General features: G+C 42.9%; 1 protein-coding gene across 1 annotated transcript in view; it reads right to left on the reverse strand.

Moving 5' to 3' along the window:
* Nucleotides 1-10,264, reverse strand: part of LOC106589931 (cadherin-related family member 1a) — a 46,334-nt gene extending 36,070 nt beyond the window's left edge. Inside the window, exons 1-6 of the mRNA XM_045710225.2 lie at nt 9,907-10,264; nt 8,241-8,386; nt 8,042-8,092; nt 7,815-7,904; nt 7,464-7,550; nt 1,891-2,007 (exon numbers count right to left, since the gene is read on the reverse strand). Of these exons, the coding sequence (XP_045566181.2) occupies nt 1,891-2,007; nt 7,464-7,550; nt 7,815-7,904; nt 8,042-8,092; nt 8,241-8,386; nt 9,907-9,943 (528 nt within the window). The 5' untranslated portion in view covers nt 9,944-10,264. The remainder of the gene's footprint in view (nt 1-1,890; nt 2,008-7,463; nt 7,551-7,814; nt 7,905-8,041; nt 8,093-8,240; nt 8,387-9,906) is intronic.
* Between the last annotated feature and the right edge of the window lie 1,641 nt (nt 10,265-11,905).

The following is an 11,905-nucleotide window of genomic DNA, read 5'->3' on the forward strand; positions in this document are numbered from 1 at the left end:
GAGACAGAGAGAGAGAGTTTACCATCCCTCTAAAGCCCAGAGACAGAGGAGAGAGAGTTTACCATCCCTCAAAAGCCCAGAGACAGAGAGAGGAGAGAGAGTTTACCATCCCTCTAAAGCCCAGAGACAGAGACAGAGGAGAGAGAGTTTACCATCCCTCTAAAGCCCAGAGACAGAGGAGAGTTTACCATCCCTCTAAAGCCCAGAGACAGAGGAGAGAGGAGAGAGAGTTTACCATCCCTCTAAAGCCCAGAGACAGAGACAGAGGAGAGAGAGTTTACCATCCCTCTAAAGCCCAGAGACAGAGGAGAGTTTACCATCCCTCTAAAGCCCAGAGACAGAGGAGAGAGGAGAGAGAGTTTACCATCCCTCTAAAGCCCAGAGACAGAGGAGAGTTTACCATCCCTCTAAAGCCCAGAGACAGAGAGAGAGAGTTTACCATCAATCTAAAGCCCAGAGACAGAGGAGAGAGAGTTTACCATCCCTCTAAAGCCCAGAGACAGAGACAGAGGAGAGAGTTTACCATCCCTCTAAAGCCCAGAGACAGAGAGAGGAGAGAGAGTTTACCATCCCTCTAAAGCCCAGAGACAGAGGAGAGTTTACCATCCCTCTAAAGCCCAGAGACAGAGGAGAGAGAGTTTACCATCCCTCTAAAGCCCAGAGACAGAGGAGAGAGAGTTTGCCATCCCTCTAAAGCCCAGAGACAGAGGAGAGAGAGTTTACCATCCCTCTAAAGCCCAGAGACAGAGACGGAGGAGAGAGAGTTTACCATTCCTCTAAAGCCCAGATACAGAGAAGAGAGAGTTTACCATCCCTCTAAAGCCCAGAGACAGAGGAGAAAGATTTTACCATCCCTCTAAAGCCAAGAGACAGAGACAGAGGAGAGAGAGTTTACCATCCCTCTAAAGCCCAGAGACAGAGATGGAGGAGAGAGTTTACCATCCCTCTAAAGCCCAGAGACAGAGAGAGGAGAGAGAGTTTACCATCCCTCTATAGCCCAGAGACAGAGGAGAGAGAGTTTACCATCCCTCTAAAGCCCAGAGACAGAGGAGAGTTTACCATCCCTCTAAAGCCCAGAGACAGAGAGAGAGAGTTTACCATCCCTCTAAAGCCCAGAGACAGAGGAGAGAGAGTTTACCATCCCTCTAAAGCCCAGAGACAGAGACAGAGGAGAGAGAGTTTACCATCCCTCTAAAGCCCAGAGACAGAGGAGAGTTTACCATCCCTCTAAAGCCCAGAGACAGAGGAGAGAGAGTTTACCATCCCTCTAAAGCCCAGAGACAGAGGAGAGAGAGTTTACCATCCCTCTAAAGCCCAGAGACAGAGAAGAGAGAGTTTACCATCCCTCTAAAGCCCAGAGACGGAGGAGAGAGAGTTTACCATCCCTCTAAAGCCCAGAGACAGAGACAGAGGAGAGAGAGTTTACCATCCCTCTAAAGCCCAGAGACAGAGGAGAGAGAGTTTACCATCCCTCTAAAGCCCAGAGACAGAGACGGAGGAGAGAGTTTACCATCCCTCTAAAGCCCAGAGACAGAGGAGAGAGAGTTTACCATCCCTCTAAAGCCCAGAGACAGAGACGGAGGAGAGAGAGTTTACCATCCCTCTAAAGCCCAGAGACAGAGGAGAGAGTTTACCATCCCTCTAAAGCCCAGAGACAGAGGAGAGAGAGCTTTCCATCCCTCTAAAGCCCAGAGACAGGGCCAGAAGATATCAGCATTCCCAGACCAGACCAGACAGGTGTGACAAATTGCTCTTTGGGGTTTTGGGTCTTGGTATCTATAAAGCACTTTGTGACAACTGCTGATGTAAAAAGAGCTTAAATATTTGGGGGGGGGGGGGTTAATTGATTAATGGATTGATTGATTGACACATAGCTAGTCTACATCTCACCTTGGCAACCACTATCACAAAGTGTGTTGCTGTGGTCTCGTAGTCGAGTGTCTGGCCTGCTTTGATCCGCAGGACCCCACTGTGGCCGTCGATGGTGAACCTGGTAGTAGTGGTGCCCTGTGAACAGACAGTAAAACCCTGGATTATGATAATGCATACTGAGATCTAGACTTAACTACATCTAACAAATCACACCCTCCATTCAATGACTAATCGCACCCTCCATTCAATGACTAATCGCACCCTCCATTCAATGACTAATCGCACCCTCCATTCAATGACTAATTGCACCCTCCATTCAATGACTAATCGCACCCTCCATTCAATGACTAATCGCACCCTCCATTCAATGACTAATCGCACCCTCCATTCAATGACTAATCGCACCCTCCATTCAATGACTAATCGCAAACCAACCAATACCACATCACACATCAAACCAACCAATACCACATCACCCATCAAACCAACCAATACCACATCACACATCAAACCAACCAATACCACATCACACATCAAACCAACCATACCACATCACACATCAAACCAACCAATACCACATCACACATCAAACCAACCAATACCACATCACACATCAAACCAATACCACATCACCCATCAAACCAACCAATACCACATCACACATCAAACCAACCAATACCACATCACACATCAAACCAACCAATACCACATCACACATCAAACCAACCAATACCACATCACACATCAAACCAACCAATACCACATCACACATCAAACCAACCAATACCACATCACACATCAAACCAACCAATACCACATCAAACCAACCAATACCACATCACACATCAAACCAACCAATACCACATCACACATCAAACCAACCAATACCACATCACCCATCAAACCAACCAATACCACATCACACATCAAACCAACCAATACCACATCACACATCAAACCAACCAATACCACATCACACATCAAACCAACCAATACCACATCACACATCAAACCAACCAATACCACATCACACATCAAACCAACCAATACCACATCACCCATCAAACCAACCAATACCACATCACACATCAAACCAACCAATACCACATCACCCATCAAACCAACCAATACCACATCACACATCAAACCAATACTACATCACCCATCAAACCAACCAATACCACATCACACATCAAACCAATACCACATCACCCATCAAACCAACCAATACCACATCACACATCAAACCAACCAATACCACATCACCCATCAAACCAACCAATACCACATCACACATCAAACCAATACCACATCACACATCACACATCAAACCAACCAATACCACATCACACATCAAACCAACCAATACCACATCACCCATCACACATCAAACCAACCAATACCACATCACACATCAAACCAACCAATACCACATCACCCATCAAACCAATACCACATCACCCATCAAACCAACCAATACCACATCACACATCAAACCAATACCACATCACCCATCAAACCAACCAATACCACATCACCCATCAAACCAACCAATACCACATCACCCATCAAACCAACCAATACCACATCACACATCAAACCAATACCACATCACACATCAAACCAACCAATACCACATCACCCATCAAACCAACCAATACCACATCACACATCAAACCAACCAATACCACATCACCCATCAAACCAACCAATACCACATCACACATCAAACCAACCAATACCACATCACACATCAAACCAATACCACATCACACATCAAACCAACCAATACCACATCACACATCAAACCAATACCACATCACACATCAAACCAACCAATACCACATCACACATCAAACCAACCAATACCACATCACACATCAAACCAATACCACATCACACATCAAACCAATTCCACGTCACACATCTAAATATGGTTGAAACAACCAATAACAGTCGACATATGAACAGTGCCAACTACTGTTTGCTTGCTGATGGATAAAAGCTACCCTAAGCTTCAGCTAAGCCCTCAATAACTTACTAAAATGTAATTGAAATGTAATCCACTGGAGGGGCACCGTTTCCTGCCTCCACTCTAGTGAGGAGAGAGGGGAGGAGAGGAGAGGAGAGAGGGGAATACAGATATGCATTTCCTGCCACCACTCTCGTGTCAAATTAATCGTTTTCTCTCCACAGATGCCTTCCTTCCTGTTTTTATCAAATACATGCCCTTACCATCCATCTGGTCCGTTTTACACTGAACAAACATATAAAAAACACAACATGCAACAACTTCAATGATTTTACTGAGTTACAGTTCATATAAGGAAATAAATTCATTAGGTCCTAATCTATGGATTTCACATGACTGGGAATACAGATATGTATCTGTTGGTCACAGATGCCTTTATAAAAAAGGTAGGGGACGTGGATCAGAAAACCAGTCAGTATCTGGTGTGACCACCATTTGCCTGATGCAGCGTGACACATCTCCATCGCATAGAGTTGATCAGGCTGTTGATTGTGGCCTGTGGAATGTTGTCAAACTCTTGTTCACAACATTGACATCAGCAAACCGCTCGGCCCACACAACACCATACACGCTGTCTGTCATCTGCCCGGTACAGTTGAAACTGGGATTAATCCATGAAGAGAACACTTCTCCGGCATGCCAATAGGCATTGAAGGTGAGCGTTTGCCCACCGAAGTCAGTTACGACGCCGAACTGCAGTCAGGTCAAGACCCTGGTGAGGATGACGAGCACTCAGATGAGCTTCCCTGAGACGGTTTCTGACAGTTTGTGGAGAAATTCTTCAGTTGTGCAAACCCACAGTTTCATCAGCTGTCTGGGTGGCTGGTCTCAGACAAACCCACAGTTTCATCAGCTGTCTGGGTGGCTGGTCTCAGACAATACCACAGTTTCATCAGCTGTCTGGGTGGCTGGTCTCAGACAAACCCACAGTTTCATCAGCTGTCCGGGTGGCTGGTCTCAGACAATACCACAGTTTCATCAGCTGTCTGGGTGGCTGTTCTCAGACAAACCCACAGTTTCATCAGCTGTCCGGGTGGCTGGTCTCAGACAAACCCACAGTTTCATCAGCTGTCTGGGTGGCTGGTCTCAGACAAACCCACAGTTTCATCAGCTGTCCGGGTGGCTGGTCTCAGACAAACCCACAGTTTCATCCACTGTCTGGGTGGCTGGTCTCAGACAAACCCACAGTTTCATCAGCTGTCTGGGTGGCTGTTCTCAGACAAACCCACAGTTTCATCAGCTGTCCGGGTGGCTGGTCTCAGACAATACCACAGGTGAAGAAGCTGGATGTGGAGGTCCTTGGTTGGCGTGGTTACATGTGGTCTGCGGTCGTGAGATCGGTTGGATGTGCTGCCAAATTCTCTAAAAGGACATTGGAAGCGACTTATGTTAGAGAAATGAACATTCAATTATCTGGCAACAGCTGTGGTGGACATTCCTGCAGTCAGCATGCCAATTACACGCTCCCTCAAAACTTGAGACATCTGTGGCATTGTGTTGTGTGACAGAACTGCACACTTTAGTGTGGCCTTTTATCGTCCCAAGAACAAGGTGCACCTGTGTAATGATCATGCTGTTTAATCAGCTTCTTAATATGCCACACCTGTCAGGTGGATGGATTATCTTGGTAAAGGAGAAATGCTCACTAACAGGGATGTAAACAAATTTGTGCACAACATTTCTGGGATCTTTTATTTCAGATCATGAAACATGGGACCAACACTTTACTTGTTGCGTTTATATTTTTGTTCAGTGTAGCTCAGTTGGTACAGCATGGTGCTGTAACACCAGGGTTGTGGGTTCGATTCCCGAGACCACCGTACGTAAAATGTCAACGCGTCTGCTAAATGGCATATACACTCAGTGGCCACTTTATTAGGTACAGCAAACTGTTCACGAAAATGGTTTGCTCCTACAGACAGTGAGTGAGGTGGACGTGATTTGGTATATAAAGCAGGCAGACAGGCATCGAGGCATTCAGTTACTGTTTCGATTGAACGTTAGAATGGGCAAAACGTTATGTTGGCTGACAATTTGTTACGCTATCCTTATGAACCGCAAAGCATATCATTACATCAGTATGTACCAGTATGTTAGCTAAGGTTAACTACATAACGTTAGTTGGCTACTAATACATCGAACTTGGCCAGTATATTAACTAAGCAACTATGAGCGTAATATGATCGTCTGTGCCCTCCTGGGCTTTTCACGCACGACAATGTCCAGGGTTTACTGAGAATGGTGCGACAAAACAAAAACATCCAGTCAGCGGCAGTCCTGTGGGCAAAAAACAGCTTCTTGATGAGAGAGGTTGTAGGAGAATGGCAAGAATCGTGCACGCTAACAGGCACTAACAGGCGCTAACAGGCGCTAACAGTCACTAACAGGCGCTAACAGTCGCTAACAGGCGCTAACAGTCGCTAACAGGCGCTAACAGTCGCTAACAGGCGCTAACAGTCGCTAACAGGCGCTAACAGGCGCTAACAGTCGCTAACAGGCGCTAACAGTCGCTAACAGTCGCTAACAGGCGCTAACAGGCCGGCCACAAACAGACAAATAGCGCAGTACAACAGTGGTGTGCAGAACGGCATCTCAGAAAGTACAACTCGTCGATCGTTGTCACGGACGGGTTATTACAGCAGACGACCACACCGGGTTCCACTGCTATCAGCTGAAAACAGGAAGGAGCAGCTCCAGTGGACACACGATCACCAACACTGGACAATTAAGGTATGAAAACACATTGCCCGGTCCGACGAATCACAGCCGTGCGTCGCTGTTGCGGTCGGGGGAGTGGCTGGCCATTGCCCAGCGGGACGGTCGGCCCCACCGGCGGGACGGTCGGCCCCTCCTGGCTGGTGTTACGGTCGGCCCCACCGGCGGTGACGGTCGGCCCCACCGGCGGGTCGGTCGGCCCCATCCTGGCTGGTGTTAACGGTACAGGCCCCATCCTGGCTGGTGTTAACGGTACAGGCCCCATCCTGGCTGGTGTTAACGGTACAGGCCCCATCCTGGCTGGTGTTAACGGTACAGGCCCCATCCTGGCTGGTGTTAACGGTACAGGCCCCATCCTGGCTGGTGTTAACGGTACAGGCCCCATCCTGGCTGGTGTTAACGGTACAGGCTGGTGGCTGGTGGTGTAATGGTGTGGGGAATGTTTTTCCTGATACATGTCTGGTCCCTTGATAACAATTGAGCAACGTTTGAATGCCACACCTTCTAGAATCCAGGCCCCGAAGGATTCAGCTTGTTCTGGAGGCAAAGGGGGGTCCAAACCGGTACTAAAAGGGGGGGGGGGGGGGGTCCAAACCTAATAAACTGGCCACTATTATATATACAGTATATTTATACATATATTATTACATATTATCTACAGTATGACAATGGATCCCCCATATAACCTTTGATCTAACTCTGAACTCTCTGTCAGACCAGGACAGTGTTCATTAGGGCAAACCGTAGCAAAATGTTTTATTTGACAAGTTCAGAGAGTCCCTCCCTGTTTCAGAACATGTTCTTCTATGTACGAGCCAGACCCAGGGCTGTGGACATGATCTACCAGTAAGTAATAGTTGACACTGCCTCCAGAGCCTATGTCTTTATCCACCGCTTGTACTCTGTAAATGCTGCTTCCAGCTTCAGTGTCCTGCAGATGACACAAACATCAATGACATTAATTATAACATCGCCTCTGTGTGCTTATCTAGTACATATCTGGCAGAGCTCTAATAACAGGGCATTTTTACTTGTCGACATGTCATACAGGCCCCCTGGGGTAGTGAAACTCGCATTATCTCTAAACACATGATGACAATATTGACATCTATCATTATCTTTATACATTATCTCTAAACACATTTTAAACCAATGACAGAGCTGTCTTCATGTTTATGACGGGTTTAACACTGACCTCGGCGACGTCCACGGTGAAAGGCAGGTTCTGGAACTCTGGTCGCTCATCATTGGCATCGGTGACAAACATCCGTATCGTCTCGACAACCTAAAAGGAAGGACCAAGCAGATGACATCACAACAGCCCAGGTGAGAAGCCAGGTGTGATTATTGTATTAGCGTATAGGCCTATACATGGGATGCATATGGATTTGCAATTAATGTTGTTGTCAAAGCTCAGCTCACCTTATTCCGACCATCTGTTATGCTAACAAATGCTAAGATTTCACCTTGTTTCTGACAAAACAAAGAACACGTTGTTAAAATAGCACTTTGAAACAGCACTGTGGGTAACGACAGACTCACCAACACACGCAAGACTTGGTTCTGGTTCTCCTGAGATTACTGGACATAATGTTGTCAAAGATCCCTGTATTACACTCACCTCTCTGTCTAGTTCCTGAATGAGAGTTATGTTTCCTGACTTAGGGTCCACTCTCATGTATTCTCTGGTACCCTTCTGAAAGGTCAGGCCAAACCACACGGCATCCCCCTCTGGGTCGGTACCGTTTAGGATATATAGCTGTGTTCCTGTAGGGTCACAGACAGAAATAGTACCTTCTTATGAATTTGTTATGAATGTGGAATGAATGTGTTATGAATGTGGAATGAATGTGTTATGAATGTGGAATGAATGTGTTATGAATGTGGAATGAATGTGTTATGAATGCGTTATGAATGCGTTATGAATGGTGTATGAATGTGGTATGAACGTGGTTATGAATGGTTATGAATGTGTTATGAAAGTGGTATGAATTCTTATGAATGTGGTATGAATGTTTATGAATGTGGTATGAATGTTTATGAATGTGGTATGAATGTTTATGAATGTGGTATGAATGCTTATGAATGTGGTATGAATGCTTATGAATATGGTATGAATGCTTATGAATGTGTTATGGTGTCCATGTAGGTACCCTTCAAATAATAGAGTTACTGAATTTGGTTAAAGCATTGCCTATCAAGTACACGAAAGGCAACCCATATCTACAGTTTTACAGAAGATAATCACAAGAAAGACAATCATACCATTAACCTGGATCTAGACTTAAAGTTCATTCTGAGATGTATATCATTCATTCTATTTCTAAGTCATGACAGACCCATTGACTCGAATGGGAATTTCCCGTTCTAGTGATTCTATTTCTATGGTGTATTATTGTATTATCAGATTGTTAGTTATACTGTTGACAGCCACTCCTTCATCTCTCTTGTTTTCCTGGCTAAGCCTATTAGTGTGCGTTCACCTCCACTGCAGGGCATAATGGTGATGCAGCTCAATGCTGCTCATGTGATCAGTCTATCATTAGAAGACCTGGGTTCAAATACCATTTCAGTCCTGGGAACCCCTGCCTGTTTTGGTTTTGGTTTTTGTTCTAGCACTACACAGCCGAATCAAATAACCAACTCTAAAGGTGCGCCTACCCTAGGACCGAGTTTGTGAAACCCTGCAATCAAGCATAAATTATTTTAAATGTTTTAAAATAGTATTTAAAATGAAAATGTTATAAAATAGTATTTAAAATGTTTTAAAATAGTATTTAAAATGTTATAAAATAGTATTTAAAATGTTATAAAATAGTATTTAAAATGTTTTAAAATAGTATTTAAAATGTTATAAAATAGTATTTAAAATGTTATAAAATAGTATTTAAAATGTTTTAAAATAGTATTTAAAATGTTATAAAATAGTATTTAAAATGTTTTAAAATAGTATTTAAAATGTTTTAAAATAGTATTTAAAATGTTATAAAATAGTATTTAAAATGTTATAAAATAGTATTTAAAATGTTATAAAATAGTATTTAAAATGTTATAAAATAGTATTTAAAATGTTTTAAAATAGTATTTAAAATGTTATAAAATAGTATTTAAAATGTTATAAAATAGTATTTAAACCAGGTCTGATCATTAGCTACTGTAGAACGCTGCTCTTGAAACACAAGATCCATCACAACCACATTGCGATTTTCTTCGAATTTAGCCACATTAAAATGACAAATAATTAACTAAATAATCATCGCATTTATATAATTGTTTACAACACTCACCGACTTCCGTGTCTTCTGAGATACTGAACATTGCCATATTCCCATTTGTGCTGCTCGGTCCGTTGTCATAGAAATAGGGAGCGTAGTCAGTTTGCCCTGAGGTGGAGAAGAAAAAAATGAATCGAAACGTAGAGTTGAATGTGTCATTTATAACAAGCAGCACTTTACAGCATGTTCACAAACAAAAACAACTATATGACAATCTAAAGATAACAAGTATGCTATAGGTAGTGTCCAGTTCACACTTTATAACACATGCTATCAGTGTCCAGTTCACACTTTATAACACATGCTATCAGTGTCCAGTTCACACTTTATAACACATGCTATAGGTAGTGTCCAGTTCACACTTTATAACACATGCTATAGGTAGTGTCCAGTTCACACTTTATAACACATGCTATAGGTAGTGTCCAGTTCACACTTTATAACACATGCTATAGGTAGTGTCCAGTTCACACTTTATAACACATGCTATAGGTAGTGTCCAGTTCACACTTTATAACACATGCTATAGGTAGTGTCCAGTTCACACTTTATAACACATGCTATAGGTAGTGTCCAGTTCACACTTTATAACACATGCTGTAGGTAGTGTCCAGTTCACACTTCATAACACATGCTATAGGTAGTGTCCAGTTCACACTTTATAACACATGCTATAGGTAGTGTCCAGTTCACACTTTATAACACATGCTATCAGTGTCCAGTTCACACTTTATAACACATGTTATAGGTAGTGTCCAGTTCACACTTTATAACACATGCTATAGGTAGTGTCCAGTTCACACTTTATAACACATGCTATAGGTAGTGTCCAGTTCACACTTTATAACACATGCTATAGGTAGTGTCCAGTTCACACTTTATAACACATGTTATAGGTAGTGTCCAGTTCACACTTTATCATAGTATCCGTTTCACACTTTATAACACATGCTATAGGTAGTGTCCAGTTCACACTTTATAACACATGCTATAGGTAGTGTCCAGTTCACACTTTATAACACATGCTATAGGTAGTGTCCAGTTCACACTTTATAACACATGCTATCATAGTGTCCAGTTCACACTTTATAACACATGCTGTAGGTAGTGTCCAGTTCACACTTTATAACACATGCTATAGGTAGTGTCCAGTTCACACTTTATAACACATGCTATAGGTAGTGTCCAGTTCACACTTTATAACACATGCTATAGGTAGTGTCCAGTTCACACTTTATAACACATGCTATAGGTAGTGTCCAGTTCACACTTTATAACACATGCTGTAGGTAGTGTCCAGTTCACACTTTATAACACATGCTATAGGTAGTGTCCAGTTCACACTTTATAACACATGCTATCAGTGTCCAGTTCACACTTCATAACACATGCTATAGGTAGTGTCCAGTTCACACTTTATAACACATACTATCATAGTGTCCAGTTCACACTTTATAACACATGCTCTAGGTAGTGTCCAGTTCACACTTTATAACACATGTTATAGGTAGTGTCCAGTTCACACTTTATAACACATGCTATGGGTAGTGTCCAGTTCACACTTTATAACACATGTTATAGGTAGTGTCCAGTTCACACTTTATAACACATGTTATAGGTAGTGTCCAGTTCACACTTTATAACACATGCTATAGGTAGTGTCCAGTTCACACTTTATAACACATGTTATAGGTAGTGTCCAGTTCACACTTTATAACACATGCTATGGGTAGTGTCCAGTTCACACTTTATAACACATGTTATAGGTAGTGTCCAGTTCACACTTTATAACACATGCTATAGGTAGTGTCCAGTTCACACTTTATAACACATGCTATCATAATCAATTCAATACTTCTAACACCTGTGGTAATATTTATCTGAATATTCTAATACAATTATTGTACTCACTTGCTGAAACGGCAGGGCAGCAGAAATAAATAAGGACAGTTCAATGTCAACAGAGGTCAATAAAATAGTACATCTCACACCACAAACACACATACAGACA

The sequence above is a fragment of the Salmo salar genome, chromosome 28 (genome assembly GCF_965601325.2).
Source record: "Salmo salar chromosome 28, fSalSal1, whole genome shotgun sequence".
Taxonomy (NCBI): Eukaryota; Metazoa; Chordata; class Actinopteri; order Salmoniformes; family Salmonidae; genus Salmo; species Salmo salar.